General features: G+C 40.2%; 1 protein-coding gene across 5 annotated transcripts in view; it reads left to right on the top strand.

The window, feature by feature from the left end:
• The first annotated feature begins 5,853 nt into the window (after nt 1-5,853).
• The window catches only part of LOC306802795 (melanopsin-like), a 34,992-nt gene continuing 23,056 nt past the window's right edge, over nt 5,854-17,789 (top strand). For 2 of the 5 annotated variants that reach the window (XM_079307358.1, XM_079307355.1), the window contains exon 1: nt 7,419-7,455. Coding sequence is in view for 1 of the 5 variants with exons in the window: in XM_079307354.1 (XP_079163480.1) it covers nt 13,217-13,228 (12 nt within the window). In the remaining 4 variants the exon portion in view is untranslated. Of the gene's footprint in view, nt 6,373-7,326; nt 7,456-13,164; nt 13,229-17,789 lie in introns of those variants that run through there. The other 3 variants (XM_079307354.1, XM_079307353.1, XM_079307357.1) reach the window with 3 other exon arrangements.

Raw genomic sequence — 17,789 nt, 5'->3', positions numbered from 1 at the left:
TATTTCTTCCAAATGGTTTCCTTCTTTTCTTCTGGAACAGAATTGAAATTTTTGAAGATAAAAAGTAAGAGAAAATCCCATTTGAAAGAAAGATTAGGCATTTTGGGTTTATTTTCTCTTACTTTTAGCACCTGCATTTGAAAACCAGTCTCAGATTCACACATCAGATTTTCATCCAGAAGGTATTAGTGATGGCTTCTTTTTCTAGCAGAGATGAAATTTAAGTTTCTTCTCACCTCTGGATGAATGTACTACTATGCATCTAATTCAGTTACTGGAACACTATTGCTTCTGTTTTCCAAGGTAAGAATCAACAACTGTTTTGGCATTTGTCACTGAGTCTTGAGGATACTCAAGTCGAGACTTAAGCCAAATTTTTAAACAAGTTTGTATTTTAAATTTCATTTTTTCTTCTGGTTCAGGCAGTGTTTTAGGGCAATGTTATCTGAAGAACAATTCAAACCATAGAATTATTTGGCCTGAAATGACTGAATAAATTATGGGTTTTTTTTGCATCACACTACCTCCTGAGATCTTCTGAAACACATTGCCATCTCATGCCCATAATTTCAGTGGAATCTATACTTTAATACCCCTAGTTTAGGAGGTAGCTGGTTGGGAATGGTCCACACCTAAGGTTCCTGCAGAGCTGGAACAGATGTTTGGTCACTGAAAGGGTGAGGGCAGGGCTGAGCTCTGCAAGGTCACACCACACGTGCTTCCCTGGCTGTGCTCTGCAAAGTGCCATGGTTGGAACAGGGCAGAGCATCACCTGGAGCACACACAGAGCCCCTGTCACCAGGGGACCATCAGAGCTGTGTTGGGGGCTGTGCTGGAGCCCCTGGAGCCAGCACTTAACAGGGCACAGCACTTTCTGCTAAGTGTTCAGGGCAGTAGCACAGCTATTGACTAATGTGCATTCCTTCTGGATCGTAACAGCTGTCCCTCTGGCTCTTCAAGGACATATAGGTCATAGTTGCTTTACATCCAAGTGTATCCTTCCATTGTTTGTCATATAAAAACTGAAGATCTATAAGGGCTTTGTTTTTTCAGTGTCTCTTTTAAAGAGAATGTCTGAAATAGGGAGCCAACACCAAATTTGGGGTTCTTTTTTTCAACCTCATTACCTGCCTAAGCATTGATAGGACTCTGATTCCCTCAATTGCCAGGATGAAATTCTCCAGGCTGGCTTTTTACACAAAAGGATTTTGTTTTAAGCATCAAAAGTGTGAAAATGTTTCTGTTTTTAGAACTAAGTCACCTTTGACCAGAAATGGAAAACTTCAATATAGAAGATAACAAAACAACAACAACAGAATCAGTGTGACTGTCACTGCCATGACTTTGACAGAAAAAGTTGTGACTTTTAGGGTTTTTCCATAAGCTGTTGGAGAAAATTCTGGGGTAGAATGATGCCAGGGAAAAATCTTGTGAGTTAATTAAAATCATAATGTCTTTCCTGTGGAAAGCACTGGTATCATGAAAAGTGTTTTAAAACTAAGTGTTGAAAACAAAGGATATTGTATTTTGAGTAAATTTACAGTATTGGTCGTGTAGCAAAATCCTGATCTAAGGTCCCTGTTCCAGGACAGGTCCATTTCCATTCCTGTTCAAAAGGCCTTTCCAGAGGGTACATAGCAGTGCTAGGAGTGGTAACCAAGAGCCCAGATTCCTGTCCCCAAGGTGAGTGTCTCCCCAGAGCATTATGAAGTTTAATTCCTCCCTCAGGTCATTTGACAGTTCTTCCCCTGACATTTTATTGTCTCCAGTAAAGATAACATTGCTTGGCTGTGGTTTTATGCTGAGGACTCTGTCCTTGGGAGGAAGGAGTTTCAAAGGCCATTTAAGATTATAAGCCATGGCTAGAAGTCCTTTTCTGTACCTGAGAAAATGGATGTCTCCAACTGATGAATGAGATTGGGTGTGATCTCAACTGGATTGTACTTTCCATGGGAAGGACTCCAAGTAAGGCTACTCCTGGGATGAAAAATTATGTTGAGGCCTGTTAACTTATTGCTGCTCATGGAATAAGGGAATAGGAGGAGTATCAGCCTCTGTGAGGGAAGGGGCTTGAAGAAAGGGATAGGGATTATGCTGAAGCCCCTGTTCATGCAGGGACCACTAGCTCAGGTACCCTCAGCTTCTCACCCTCAGAATGAAAGCAAACAAAATTTCCCTAGGCTTGGCAGAGGTGAAGGAGAAAGAAAAGACAAATGTCCAATTAATCATTGCCATTGGCATATACTCAGTGAGGGGGAAGAAGTAAAGAGTCAGGCTTGTACAGATTTACATTTTTAACTGACATGTGCATAAGATGTGTCCTAGATAAGCATTGTTCGGTCTTCTTTGTTCCTCACCAGAAAACTATAACAGAGAGATTTGTATTCCACTTCTGTGATTAAGTCTAATCCATACTTTGATGTTAACTGACTGCATTCACATCCTAAAGCTTAGATTAAACTACAGAAGTTTGGTAATTGAAAAATTATTGCTTGTCCATGATAATTAACTCTACCTGAGTTAGAAGCACTTGACTAAGGAACTTCTTGAGGGGTTTTACAAGCCCTTAAGTTTCTATGGTTGTTTCATTCACTCTCAGCTGGCTTGACCCATGTTAACACTGCTTTCCTTTGCAATTGAAATATTTCAGCTGCCATGTGAAATGTGTGAGACTTTTTAGACTTGTTAGAAGCTCAGCGGGATGACATTGAGTGTTTGCACGGCAGCTTATAACAGCCCCAAGAATAATTCCTGGATCAACCTTGTGCCTATTTTTAAACCAGGGAAAAATATGGACTGCTGAATAAATCCATTTTGCTCATTGCATATAATTCTTTTCCCAATTTTTATTTCACATTTCCAAACATGCCTCTCTTCTATCCCAAAATGAACATGTGACTGTGGATTACCCATCAGACTTTGACAGTCTTTTGGTCCAACAGCACACACGAAAAGGGATTTCAATGTTATTTCTTTTCTTTTTAAAGCTAGAATGTACCAGTTCAGTGGCCATGTGTTTAACTTTTATGAAATTTTCTTCTTTCTTCCAGTTTTGTTGTTTTGTTTGCAGTTTTTTAATAATCATGTTGTACACACCTTGTATTTTACTCTCATCAGTAGCCATTATTGGGCAGAAAGAGGACTGAGATCCCTGATGTGACTGTGAGACAAGGGGAGTGTAAAACTCACTCCTATCCCACTGAATCTGAAGCCTGGAAGAGCTTTTCAGTGCAATTCTGCTCCCTTTGTCATTATAGATAGTAGTCTGTAACTGAATTTAGCCTGCTTTGCTAACCTCAATGTTCAGAGACTTCCAAGGGGCTGGTTGGGCTGTTGTCAGACCCATGTGGCTTAGGAAGCAGAATATGTGAACAGTCAGTTGAGTGTGAAACACCTTTGACACTTTCTGTGTTGCCAGAAATGCAGATGCAATGAAAGATGAACTTGGTGAAGGCTTAGATCAAAGCTGACTCTTTAAATCAATCAAAAGGTGGTTAGTTTAGATTACATATAAGAAAGAATTCTTTTGCAATGAGGGTTGGTAAAGCACAGGAACAGGTTGCCCGAAGAGGTGATGAATCACCTGGAAACATTCAAGGGTCTCTGATCTAGTTGAAGATGTCCCTGCTGATTGCACAGGAGTTGGACTAAATGATCTCTAAAGGTCCCTTCAAGCTAAACTGTTGTATGATTCTACATTTCTCAGTGTGCAGTGTCTCTTGCTTGACCACTGGGTCTGTTTTTGTCCCTGGATGTTTACAGTCAGTCTCTGCTCTCACTCTGTCTGGTAAATATAGCACTCAAGTGTTGCAAGAAGGGGGACTGTGGCATGTGGATGCACATCATGCTGAGGCAGGTGCCCAGAGCAGCTGGGTCATGGGAAATCCTGCCCTGGGCATGGCAGTTCTGCAAGATTTGTGATAAAGTCATCATCACCAGTGGTAACTGAAGAAATAGTAGCAGACTTCTAACAACTGATTAATCCAGGATTCAGCACTGGTTCCAGCTGTTGACAATTATCCTCTCCCTGTGGCTTTGCTGAGATGTGGTGTTTGTCACAATAGATCTAACCTGTTAAACAGATACTGCTTTTGCTCCAGCAGGGATGCCTTTAGTGACAGACAAAATGATTCCAGTGTACAGAGGACAATGTCCTTCCACTTGTTAAATTTGCTAACTGCTTTGGGAGCCCATGGGATGAAAGGTGTCACAGAAATGTAAAGTGCTATTATTCATCCTAATTCACTCTACTCTGTTTTCCTGTAAAAAACCCCAAATAACTACATATACTTCTTTCCTGCATTTTGTTCAATATTTAGTTGGTTCCTTGAAATCTGCACACAGAGCTGCTACCACTTAGGGCCTGCATTTTGACTATGTCTCAGGCATTTTATCTGGCCCTTTTTTGGCAGTTATTTCCCTTACCACTTTCTCCAATTACTTGAGCAATCTATTTTCTGTGAGTAATTTTGACACAGATTTTCAGTGATTTTATTTAAACACAGTGAGTTTAAGCATGCTAGTGCAGTTCGCAAAGCTCAGAGAGTCCAAACACTTTGGCTGTACTCACTTGATTGGTTTACTGTATTTTCCCATGCCCTAGGATTAATTACACACAGCTGAAATAGAGAGGCCTAATGAAGAACTACTCTTGGTGTGAGAGCAGGACAGAGAGATGTGTGGGACAGGAATTCAGTAATCCTCTGGCTGGAGGGTAGCTGTACCTAAACACTGTCTTTCATGGAGCCAACTTAAATTGTAAGTCAAGAACCTGTCAGTCTAAACAAGTCTGAAGCATGAAGAAGTTTGCTTTAGTTGGCATTTAACTTATCCCTTGGCATCCAATTCTTAATTTCAATCAGAATATCTCACAGAAGATAGGGTTCAATTTGATCCAGCTATGTGAGGTATTACATGTAGTGGCTTGTCCTCAGGGAAGTTTCAGCTCCAGCTTGCAGGCATGGGAGTGAACACCATGAACAAAGAAAGCAGTTCCTCAGAAAGGGCATCTGAGCAGTTTTTCAGGTTGCAGGTTTCAGAGAGCAGCATTTGCAGTATTTCACTTACTTCTGTAAGGAAAGAAAAAAAAGGAACCCTTCTGTGCATGTTAGAGGGCTGATAATTTCTCATGTGATCTCTGTTGCGTTACGGAAATTTTAAATCACACTGGAGATAAGAAAAATTATTAGCCAACAAATTATAAATCAAGAGGTTCTAAAACAATCACTGATGTATACAGTAGCTCCAATATTGTGTATAGATTTTCCTCTGAAAGGCAATATTTATGGAAAAAGTTGTAAGATAACAAAAAAATATAACTCGAACAATATTTAATGTATGTGTCATTAGGTGGATTTGAACTTGGAGCATATAAAGTAATGGAAAGAACTGAAGTTCACTCCCAAACAGATCTACAGCCAGCAGATCACAGAGATCAGGTCAGCAGGTGGAGCTCTGAAAGGTAAAGCATCAAGATGCCAATGTAGAACTGATTGAAAGACAGCAGCTAACAGCTGGGGATCATCAGAGCAAGGAAGCAGAATCTGTCAGGTCAAATGATTGAATGGAAATAAGGTGGTTCAGAAGGGAATGAAACCCAAGGATGAAGTAATAATGACCAACAAACAGTACCAGTGTCTAAATTATGTATTACAGTCATACCATACTTCTATAATACAATGCATTGCACCATACTGTGTTTTCATCAAATAGGTTTGGGGGTTTTTTTGGTTTTTTTTTTCCTGTTCTGGCTGACTGTTCATTATATTCTAACATATTCATCATGTCTTTGGGCTACTAAATGCCAAAGTAAACTTTGTTTTGAAATCTAGGCCTCCAGTCCAGGAATTTCAGCAGTATTCTCCAGCATTTGAAGATTATCCGTGTGATATATGTTCACCATTCTTGTAAGTTTCATACCTGTAGTTCAGTTTCTACTATTGTTAAAATCATAGGTTGAAAGGGTTTCTCTATGGTCAGAAATAGTTTTAAGATTCTCCTGAGGGGCTGTACCACTATCATGCCCTAGATGGAGGGGGCACGTAAGTTCCTTGAACTTTGTTTAAATTGTAATTTTTAATTCTTTTCTCTACAACTTTGAACCTTTTTTTTTCTCCAGACAAAACTTTTTGTCACACATCCTTCCCATTCTCACCTTTTAAAAAGGGAACACTGAAACCAAGTATGTGGAAAATATTAATCCATTGAAAATAAAAATGACATAGGGATACAAATCTAACTACTTTTGTGGTGTCTTTCTGGCCAGAGTGCAAGAGAGAGATTCCCAGAGCATACCTGCCATCAGATCCCTGCTCTTTTTTTCATGTTACAGTGCCTCTGAAATGTTCAGCTTTACAACCATGACACCAACAAGTTCCTGTGAGATATGAAATTCATGTGACTCATTCACTGCTGCTCACTAAACTTTCTTTGGCTGTTCAAACCCCTTTGTGACAGGAAATGCTTGAATCTTAAGGCATGTTCTGCAAAAGAAGTTTTGGTAACTGTGAGTTGAGTTGCTGGGAAGTGGTTCTGTTTTATGCCCTGTTTCTTGACAGCCCTACAAGAAGCCCAGCTATGGCTTAGGCATGCTGCTGCTCACTTGTGCAGCAGGGCAGAACCACCCTAAGCTGGCCAAGGGGGCTCATGGGGCTGTGGTGATGGAGCACAAGGTGTGCAAAGGGAAAGTTGGAGCCAAGTTTGGCCAGCCACTAGAGCCTGGGGGAAGAGGGGTGATGGAGGGTGCCCTGCTACTGTTTCCAGCCATCCAAGGGAGGTTCCAGGGAAGGCAGAGCCAGGTTCCTTCCAGCATGAGAATAAGAGGCCAGGGGCAGGAGTTGCCACAAGAGTGGCAGTGCCCTCCATCCCAGAGCAGCAGATAGGGCAGCAGACACAGCCTGAGGTACTGACTGTCAAAGGGTACCCAACCTCGGTGGTGGCACCCACAGGGGCTCGGGGTGCTGCCAGGATGGGCTGGGCAGGGCAGAGACAGCCAGCTGGCTGCCCTGGAAACAAGATCCTCTGTGTCCATCCTTTTTAGAAATGCATATATATATATACATACATATATACACACACACACATATATATATGTACAAATATATATATGCACACATATACATACATATATATATATATATATATGTATTTTTAAAATTGTAATGTATTTGGGTGTGGCTGAGGTTTGTTTATTTGTTTGTTTCAAGTCATCTGTTTGCACTTGCAGCAGCGGTGGCGTGGCCAGTGAGGGTGACTGACGGGTCGTGTGGCTTGCTGGGGGCTATGCGGAGCTTCGATCGCTGCCGGAGCTGGCAGCCCGGCAGCCCAGGAGGGGCTTGCGAGCGGCTTTTTAAAGCCTGGGATTTCCAGCGCTCCCCAGGATGAGTCGCAGCTCGGCAGCCCTGCACAGAGCAGATGTGCGGAGGGGAGGAAAGTGCTTTCGGCTGAACCCAAAAAGTACGTGCCAGGAGTAAGGCTTCAGGAAGTGGGAGCTGGGCAGGGAGGAGGAGGAAAGGGAGCATTTCTCTTCTGCTTACCTATCTAAGGAATGATTTAAATGAAGTGCTTCTCGTCTAGAAGGAAAATCTCACTGAAGTTGTTTTAATGTGAATTTTGATATTTATTTTCTCTGTGTATATGTGTATGTGTGTGTGTATCTGACCCAGTCTTCCCCAGAGGAAAATCTATTTTCTTTGTGCTGTTTTGTTTAGAATTTTAGGATGGATTTGGAGTTTTGGCTGATGGGAGAACTGGTTGTGCAAGGGGTTAATGTAGCAGGAGGTTGCTTATGTTGGTATTTGTTGCATCATCAAGAGCTGATTGATTAAACCTTATTGTGATCTGATCCATAATAGCAGGAATATTTTTATGAGAAAGGGAATGTAAATGAAGTCCTAAACCAGATTTCAGAGCTGTTACCCTTTTGTGAATCCGATTAATGGAATGTAAAGTGACCTAAATGAAGTGCTGTAAAAAGGCTTGTCAATAGTTTATACATTAAGCTAGGATTATTTGAACTCCTTCATAATGAAAAGAGGATTTTCTTGTGTATTAAAATTAGTTATGATGATTTGAGCCAGAAGACTGAGATAGGTCAGGGAGCTAAATATAAAAAATTTGTGTTCCTCTGTCCTTATGCAGCCCCATCCCTGTATACCCTGACCCTGTACCATTACAATATTTTGTAGAGATTTCAGAACAGAAGATTTACTGCTAAATCTTTGACAACTTGTGTGGACTTAGTTTTATTAGCCAGCCCATCCCTGGCATTCAAAGAAGTCTACCAAGAATATTTGTTTCTAGTCTGAAGAGTGGAAGAGCAAAGGTTATGGGAATGCTGTGGGAGAAATTACAGCCTGGGAGGGAAATTGCAGATGTTGTTCCATTGCAACAGGTTCTGGAATAAGTGAGGCAAAAAATTGGACCAAGCTTTTTATTGAGTCCGTTCAAGTAATAAATAAGTGGCAAGAGAAAAAGAATTTGAGTATGTAACTTGTAACTCCAAATTATTTACCAGTATTGTGCTCTGGCACTGATAAAGGTCTTAATTTTCAGTTTGTCTTTTTAATCTCATCTTTACTGCTGTGACCCTTTTTGCTATTAAATTTTCTCTAAAGAAAAATTTATGAGGAAATCCAAGTTTTGTTCCCTGTCATTATATACTCACCAAATTTTCAATTAGTTCACATCCTGTATTGCTTTCCCTTGCCACAAGCTTAGCTGTGCAAAATCATGTGTATATGCAACTAAGTTAGTTGATCAAGGGATCTGAGGTTGAAATTTAGTTGACTTGGTTTGGCTGCCTTCAGAGGTTACAAATTACCCCCCCCTAGGATGTCCTGTGTTTCCAATGCCCCGAGGTGCCAGCCTGGAGAAAGAGGGTGGCTGCTGAAGATGATCTGCTGAGTCCAGCAGTCCCTGGCTAAGCAATTGGGAAGCAGAATTCAGTGCACAAACAGGACCCACAGCAGAGATGTGTGTCTGCATATTGTTGTAGGTGGTTAAGTGAGGCTGGTCACACTCCTAAACCCCTAGGGTTTGACAAAGCAGTGTTACTGCGTGAGATGATTGAACCTTTGGTATCAATGTACCCAAGAGTTTTTCAAAGTTATGCAAACTTAATGGAAGTGTGAAGTTGCAAGACATTGCAGCTGCAATATGAGTCAAACTCTCTCAATCCTGAAAAGCAGGAAATCTTAGTGCATAGATGCAAGGAAATTTAGGTAGCTAATTATAATGCAGCTGAGAGGAAGCACCAGGCTGACTTGCATAAATTGATTGCATGCTGCTGCACACTCTTTATAAATTCTGTGATGAGGAGAGCCACCCTAGGAAAGTTTTAAATAAAAAGATATTGTTCAGACTTTGCATGCAGCTTTGGTAGGCACTGGGAGTTAAAAGTGTGCTTAGCAGGTAAGTCAGCCAGCAATCAGAAATGCCTGATAGAGATGGTAGTTAGCAGCTGAACATGTGATTTGGCACATGCAGAATGCAGGACTGTGCAGCTGGATCACCCCTGTGTGCCTGGGCCAGCCTGTTGCAGTGTGGTCTGAGCTGGGAGTTACCAGCTGATCCTACTGAGAACAGCCCAGGGAATGGTAGCAGCAGCTTCATTTGACAGCACTTGCAAAGTTCAAACATACCCAAAGCAGAAAGCCCAAGAAATAGGGAGATGGATTGTTGCTGATCCCTCTGAACTGACTGCCATCAGCACAGCTGTGAAATGAAATGACTGACTAGGTGAAACCAAGCCCTCACTGGCTGCATAATAAAATAGGCAACATTGAAACAGCTCTGGCTAATCTAGACCTACTAAAGCAACAGGAAAGAGCTCACTTTGCAAAGCTAGCAATGCCTAAAAATCTCAAGTGAGAAGGAAATTTGTTTGGGTTTGAATTTAAAAAAGGACAATGTACTTCCCCTGAACTTTCTGCAGCCAATAATGTAGTGTTCAATAAATCACTTGCCTTTTGTTGAGAAAGAAAAATACGCATAGTTTCTTATATACGTGATATTTTTTGGTATGATTTCTGTTCTGAAGCTCGTGCAAGTGGTCAAATGATGTAATTGACTTTACTGTGCTAGGGAAAGGGTCAGCAAGGCTTAGAAACAGGTAATGTTGCTGTCATCTTGCAAACTCTGTCCTAAGAGGTCCCTCCCTCCATGGTGCTGCAGAGACCATTGCACCACAGCTGAGGGAGAGCAAATGAAAGTGAGTTCAGGAGCACCAGGGAGACTCTTAGTGGATCAATGTTGGCTCTTTGGAGAACTCCAGTGGCACTGCTGCAGGTAAGTGCCAGCCAGTTACTCCTTAAGCAGCTGGTGAGGGAAGGCAGGGTGGCTCAGATGCTGGAGGGCTGTAAGATCTGCAGTGTTTGCCATCCCTTGTCCACAGCACAGGAGGTAGCAGTTTGATGCTGTCCTGGGTAATTCTTCAAAAAACTTAAACGACCCATCTGTAACAGAATTATTTTGTATTTAGAATCAATGGCATTGCACTCTGTCATTAGCTCAGTGTTTAATACAACAAAACTAATAGCAATAAACTTCTGCTGAGGTTCAACGCAATTTTGCAAAAAATAGTTGAAAATTTTGCAACTAATAAGATTATTTCAGTTACTACTTAGCCCATTTCAGTGGGCTTTTACTGCTGCAGAAAACTCATATATCTCTCTTACCCTCACAGCTGTTGTGAGCAAATTGTTCCTTCAGCCATTTTTCTGTTGAGAGATGCTCTTTAATGAGATGCTTTTCCAGAGCTCGGTGGACAGAGGAAGGTCCAGTGTGAACTCAAATCTAGTATGGACATGCCTTGTGGCAGACACAGTGCTTTATTAGACTTCTGGGTTTTTTTTCGAGATTTTCTGGTGCATATTACTTTGCTGGCTTTATTAACATAAAGGTTCTTTTCTGTAAATGGCATTTTTTCTTCTTAACTCAGAAAAGGGAGCTGCTTTTGCTGATATTTTGTCTTCTGGCAGTTCATCCTGATTCCAAGTTGATGTTGTAGAAGCAATGTAGGAGATACTTCAAATTTACCCCATATCCAGAGATTATCATGACAGTGAGAGGAAGATGATATTTCCTAACACAGATGGTCTAAAATTTTTGTTAGTTTTTGTAGAGTCGTGAAAAGTGGCCTGTAGAATCATAACAAGGGACTACATTAAAATAACTGATCATCCCTATTTTCAGTGGGTCACACAGTGCAGTGGAGAGCAAAAGCATGAAGCTTCCTTCCTATCAAAATTTTCTTGATGCTTCTCTAAACTGAAGTAAAGGCACTTGCTTTTGTGTAAGATGTTGTTTCTTCTCATGGGTCAAGCACTGCCATGAGATATTTTTCTGAGAGATACAGATATTACTTATACTATACACACCTATTTCTACCAAATGTGTCAAATTATGCTTTGTTAGTTTAGAGCTTTAGAAATCTAAAGGTCTTTTGATTGCTGTAATTCCTCTCAAATTATGCTCATATTGCAGTTTTTTATTAGTTTGCAAGTGTTGCTTCCATCTTTGAAATGTCTTCAGTGCTGCAGTAGATTTCCAATTGTAAATGGACCAAACAGACATTGCTTCCTTTAGCAATGCCAAACACACAAGAAAAGTGTAAGTTTTTCAACCTCCATGGGACTAGAAAAGCAATGATCTCCTTGATGAGTTTTACTCTTATTTTGGAGAGTTAGGGGTAGTTGAGCTCCTGCCAAAAGGTTTCATTTGGCAATAAAGACTTGCCTTTTTCTGCAGAGATAGGTGTCCTTGGATGTATTTCACCCAGTAACTCCTTTCTCTTCCCAGTCACCTTGATTATTTCCATTACCTGTGATGTCTAGGTGCTTTATGCTGAGTGTCTAGTGGGAATCTGCCAGACTAAAATGCATTAAGCCATGGGATTTAACATTTTATAAATGGTCTAGTTAGATTCTCTAAGATTAATCATAAAATAATCCAAAGGCAGATTTTCTTGATGCTTAGGCACCTAACAGTGCAAATAAACACCAGGGAGTATTTTCAACACCACAGGAAAACAGTAGGTGTTCACCAACAGGGCAATCAATAGGTGTGAAGTGCCTAAAACCTCTGGAAATAATTCTTTTAATGTGGGATTTAAAGTCACAGTAGGAAAAAGAGTTGCAAATTAAGTGGAGCACTTAACTACAGCCTTCCCATGAAAGAAATATGGCTTCTGCATAGGTTACCAGTTGGAAGTATCTAAAGTCTCTGGGTGTAAAACAGCATTTAGGTTCACTTGGCTTTTTATGTCCCATTTGCTGTGAAAGTAAGTGGGAAGATATTCAATTTACTGAGTCAGAATACATGTCCTCAAATAATTGAAATCATATTTTGTTCACTTATGGGTTTAACCCTTATTTATTAACTGTGTGGTTTTGGAGGTTTTATTGCTAGCATTGTGGAATATTTTATGTTGGAAGGGTGGTTGTCAACTCCTACCACCTGCTCCCAGCAGGGCTCACTTCAACATTTTGACATTATGGCCATCCCCTGTACACTTCTGGGAAGTGTCTGGCTCTGCCTTCTGCACACCCCACCTTCCATGCATAGAGGAATATTAAACAGAAGTAAGCAGATATAATATGGAATAATCCTCATCTTAGAGTGATCAGACAATTCTTTGATCTAAACAGAAACTAAATGCTGCAGCATTTATATTAATATCACAAATGTGCTTGAAGTTATCAGAGTAAGAGTATTCACTTGCTCTATTCCCCATGTTCTTCCTCTTAAAAGCATCTGTTGCCAGACTCTGCCAGGTGTGAGTCACAGGAGGTGCTGGGGCTCTGATTTGACTACTTTTAGCAGTTTTCATGTTCCCAAATGTACATGACATAATGACACAAATGGCATCAAGAAGTTGGGTTGCCCTCCACCCCCACCCATGTCACCCATGACCAAAATCTCTTTTTGAAATATGAAAATTACCTAGATGGTGAAGAAAATCTCTGGTTTCAGGCCTTCAGCTAATAAAATTTCCTGCAGAAGGAAAAGTTGTTCTTTTTTTTTTTTAATAGTGAGAAATAGAGAGGGAAATCTACACTTCTTAAGCCTAGCAAGTAAAAATTGTAAAAAAAGCTTCATTATAATGTGGCTAAAGAAGTAATTCTACTACTGTTATTATTTGTATTTTTTTGTCATTCACCACAGCTCTTCAAAAATGACAGAAGAAGTCTAGAGCAGAGAATCCAGCAGGAACCAAATGACCACATTGGTGAAAATTATTAACTGTTTGTATTTTTAAAAGTAGCATTAGAAACACCATACAGGATTAATTAGTAAAATTTATTAACATCTTGCCTTAGCTGATTTATTGGGATGTGCTTGCATTTTGTAATCAGCTTTTGAGAAGCCAATGTCAGCTGATGGGATTTTTTTCCACAGTCCTTAAAAATAAACACAATATTTCATGGGATCTATTTAAACTGCAGGGCACTTTTCTCAGAGTGGTTTCCATGCACAGATCTTCCAGTAGCAGTTAAGTGGGTCTCCTCAAGAAACTGAACAGTGGAGTGAAAAGACTACTAACATTTAGACAAGGTGAATAAGGCCAGAGGTGGCTGGTGAAGAATGTGCTTTCAGCTATCAATAGTAAGGAAGAATTATATATATTTTTAATTAAACTGTCCAGAAGCTAGAGTATATGTTGAAACCTCAGAGCAGAGCTCAGAAACCACTGGCAGAGATCAGAATTTCATGTGTTACCAACAGCTATGGACAGGCAGACATTTCTCCATGCACTGCTGTTAAATCTAGTAAGGTGAGCCTCACTTGTGAGCTGAGCTCATGCTGCTGGGGCCGGTGGAGTGGGACAGGGCTTGTTCCAGGCAGACCATGGGTGCTGTGCCATTGCCTTGTCAGCAGCCAGCAGAGGCAGCTGGTGAAATGGCTTCTGACATGTGCTGGGAAGGCTGGAGCAGGAGCATCCTGGTATGAGGCATCTGTGGCTGATGAAATAGGAACAGCCATTATCTGGTAGCCTGGGATGAGTGAAACAGAGCAGGATGAGCTACAGGAGCTCAAAGGTGGCAGAGGAGGGAGAGCAGCTCAGGTGAAGAGCCCAAGTTATCCCCAGGGGTTACAGAGGCAAGTGAATTCAAAACATTCTCACCACCAGGTGGCAAACATAGAACAATGAGATTTTTTTTTTAGGTAAATTTTGTGTGATTATTAAAGAACTCCAGTTAACAGCAAGATGCTCAGATGGAGAAATATGATGTATGAAAATATGCTGCATAATAAGATTAAAACAAGTACTTGCTGTAGCTTCTACCTCATGACTGCTTAATTTCTTATATTGAAGGACTTAACCAGCATAACATGTTCTGACCACCCATATTTTTAACTAGCATGCTCCAAGGCTTTAAAATATACATATTCTGAGACTTCTGCATAGTGTTTTGTTGTTGCATTGTGCAACAGCAGCACAGCAGTCATCTGTTCCCTCATGGCCAAAGAAATATGCACTGAACTGTGAGAGTCCAGCTAATTTTGATGCAGTGGCAGCATTGATTAGATTTGTTCAGTGTGCTGCCTGCCCAAGCGTGCATAGCTTGGGTTGTGATTTGAGGTGCATTTGGACACAGCATCAGATAATTTAGACACCATTTTTGGCCAAGGGGACAATGTGGGGAGTGTCTCAGGGGTCACATTAAGGAACTGTCTGCACTGGCATGCAAGCCTGTGAGAAATGATATGGGAAAGATGGACTGAGCCTCCAACTCAATTGAGTGCTAGCAGCTTCTGGTAGTGGTTTTCTGTTTGTTTGTTTTTCAAAAATTTGTAAATCATGGTAGAATTTGGTTCTTTTAGTTTTCTGATGAGAACTGGATACATTTAAATAGAACATAAAATTTCAGTAGAGGAAAATGTTGTGAAGACTTTGTTAATGTTACCTGTCTGGATTGTACAAATACACTAATACTGGAAGAGAAATGTTCTCAGGAAACGTGTCTTGGTACCTTGGTTTAAAATTTTCAGGTCCTGAAATGAAAGTCTATTCCTTTAAAGTTTGATTCTAGTGGCATTAATTCAGGAAAGGGAACCAAATGCTGATTATTGTTTATTCCCCACAAAGCAAGGCTGGACTGTGCAGGCATGCTCCATAGAAAAACTTGCAGATATTGGGTAATCCCCCATGTTTGCTAATTCCTGCCCAAACCATGCAGAGAGGACTCAAGCTGGAACACAAGTTTATTTCTCAGCTGGGCTGATAATTGGAATTTTTTTTCTTTTGTTGTCTGGCAAACAAATGTGTCTTTTATCACTGATTTCAGCAGTGTAGCTGAAGATGTACATAGAAAGCAATGTCTCTGTGCTTTCCAGAAAAGGCTTTACATTTTAAAGTTCTTTTAGTCAGAGAGATGAAAATATGCCCATTTGAGAGCCTTGTAATTAGCAGATAGATATTAAAATTTAAATTCTTTTCAGTTTCATTCTTTGCAACTGATTACTATGTTTTCAGAAGCATCATTTTAATACAGTATCATTAATTTAGAAAATATCTAAATTATTAATATATATTGCTTATACTGACTCATCAGGCTGGATATGTAAAAATCTGAGTATGCCCACTTTAAGTGTCCATCTCATTTATTTTCAAATTGAGAGTTTGATGTGGTTTTGATGGTTTTCTCTTTGGAGTTTTCTGGGGGGTTTGAGGTTTTTTTCTGCCATCCCCAATCATGCTTCATTATATTGTTTGCAAGAAATTTAAGCCCAGATATTAAGGACCTGAAAGAAAGCATCTCATCAAAGCAAAGGATGTACTAAACATGAGATCTTAAGGATACAAATGAGTCCTGAAATCCAGCACTTTTTTCCAACTGGCCAGAAGCCCAGAAACAAATTGCTGGAATGGAATCAACTAGATACATACTTTATTGTAGGAAAAAAACCTTGAGGTTTTCCCAAAGATTTATGATGACAGTCTGAGTGAGCACTTGCCTGGTGTGGGGCAGGTGCCTGACTTTTCTACTTGTCCTGTTACACACAGGTAGTTCCTGCTTTGTCAATTTTGGATGGACTGCATGGATGTCACATGCATCGAAGTCTATTTGCTAAACCAATTTTCATTTTGATTAAATACATGCTGTAAATGTGTGTTTGAGTGCTCCTGGCTTTGATATGTGAACTGACTGGAACAAGTGTGGAAGAGGACTGTGACCCAGAGGCTGATAAGGAAAGCAACTTCTTCACATGTGGATGATTACAGTTTGACTTTACTTTCTGAGGGCCAGATTAATCTGACCTTACTGTGTGGTGTTGGAACACAGTACTGTCAGCCAAAACAAGCAAAGTAGTTGTCAAAGTTGATTTTGTTTGGGACTTTTTTGTAAGCCCTGAGATATTAACAATATTTTTCAAAAATCTTCATTTTAAGTATGTCATCTTTTGTAAAATATCTGAGGATCACTAGCTCTGCTGTAGTCTCTACACAGCAACGACTTTCTGTTTGCTGTTTTAAGAGCTCCTACTTACAAGATATTTCATTATGCCCCAAATTTTGTTGTAATTTCAAACCAGATGGTCCTTCATACTGAAATTACCTGGATTATGTGGACTATCAGTGAAATTATAAGGAATTTGGCAAGTATTATCTGCTAGCTGGCACAATCAGATTTCTCCCATCCCAGCTAACATACCTAAGCACTGTTTAGTATTTCTCTTTAAAATTTTCAGGTGTAACAGTATAGTCAAGATTTTGAACAGCAAATCAAACTTCTATGTTGTGAATCCATGGAGGAGTTCAATATAGGAAGGCTGGTATGCTGTTAATTTATTCCCTTGTTAGTGCACATTAATCCCCTATGTAAGCAAGCCCTTCCTTAAGCTCATTTCAGTGTAAATCATTTCCACAAGATGAGCTTGCACTCATGATCAAAACCAGAGGCTGAATTAAGCTTTTGATAATCTTGTATCCACCTAATGCTAATCATACAACCATTTTTGTCCATTATTTTCTACCCCTATCCATTGAAGGGGACCTGCTCTTGCCCTGCTTTTTGCCAACAATTTTTTTCCTTCTGCATTAATTAATTAATTTTGTCTTCTTTCTTAATCTTAGCATCTGAAAAGCAGAAACCAATTGCTCTAATTATTTAACTGTCATTTTATCACTAAAAATCAAATTACAAATCCTTTCCTAGAATGACTTTCCTCCTCTGTTTCATGTTATCCATCTTTATTTTGGAAGAAATGTGGGAGGAAGTTTATTTTTATATCTGGTGCCTGCTTCCTTTGCCAGATAGTTGATAGACAGCTGTTAATTGTTTACCCTCCATTTTCCTGCAGATCTCTCAGCCACCCTGCTGGGAAAGTCCTCCAAGCAGCCACATAGGTGACAGTGTTTTGATGCTGCAGTCACTTCATATATAAGGGTAAGGCCACATCATAATTTATGTGAGTTGTCAGGTCCTCCAACAGCTCATAGAGTCAAAATGCAAATGATTGTAGCATTAATTCAGAAGAAGTCAAACAGAGCAAGCACAGGGTTGGCAAGTGTGCCAGAAGCTGGCCCTGGTGCAATTACTGGCATCTTCATGGGCTGCTTGTTTACATTTGGATTTTGACCTAAACAATCAGGTCATTCTGCATGGTGCCTTTGAAATGTTCACTCAGCAAATGGATGTGTCTTTAGCAGAGTGCTCAGGATTCTGTCCCAGGACCAAAATATGAAGGGAGGCAAAGTGAGTCTGGGGGAAAAATGGGCCAGTGAACTCCTTTCAAGTAAACACTTGAAAACTTACTTCATCCATTGAATATTCAATATATTC

The sequence above is a fragment of the Erithacus rubecula genome (genome assembly GCF_903797595.1).
Source record: "Erithacus rubecula genome assembly, chromosome: 5".
Classification (NCBI taxonomy): domain Eukaryota; kingdom Metazoa; phylum Chordata; class Aves; order Passeriformes; family Muscicapidae; genus Erithacus; species Erithacus rubecula.
This window is presented reverse-complemented; position numbering and strand designations above follow the sequence as displayed.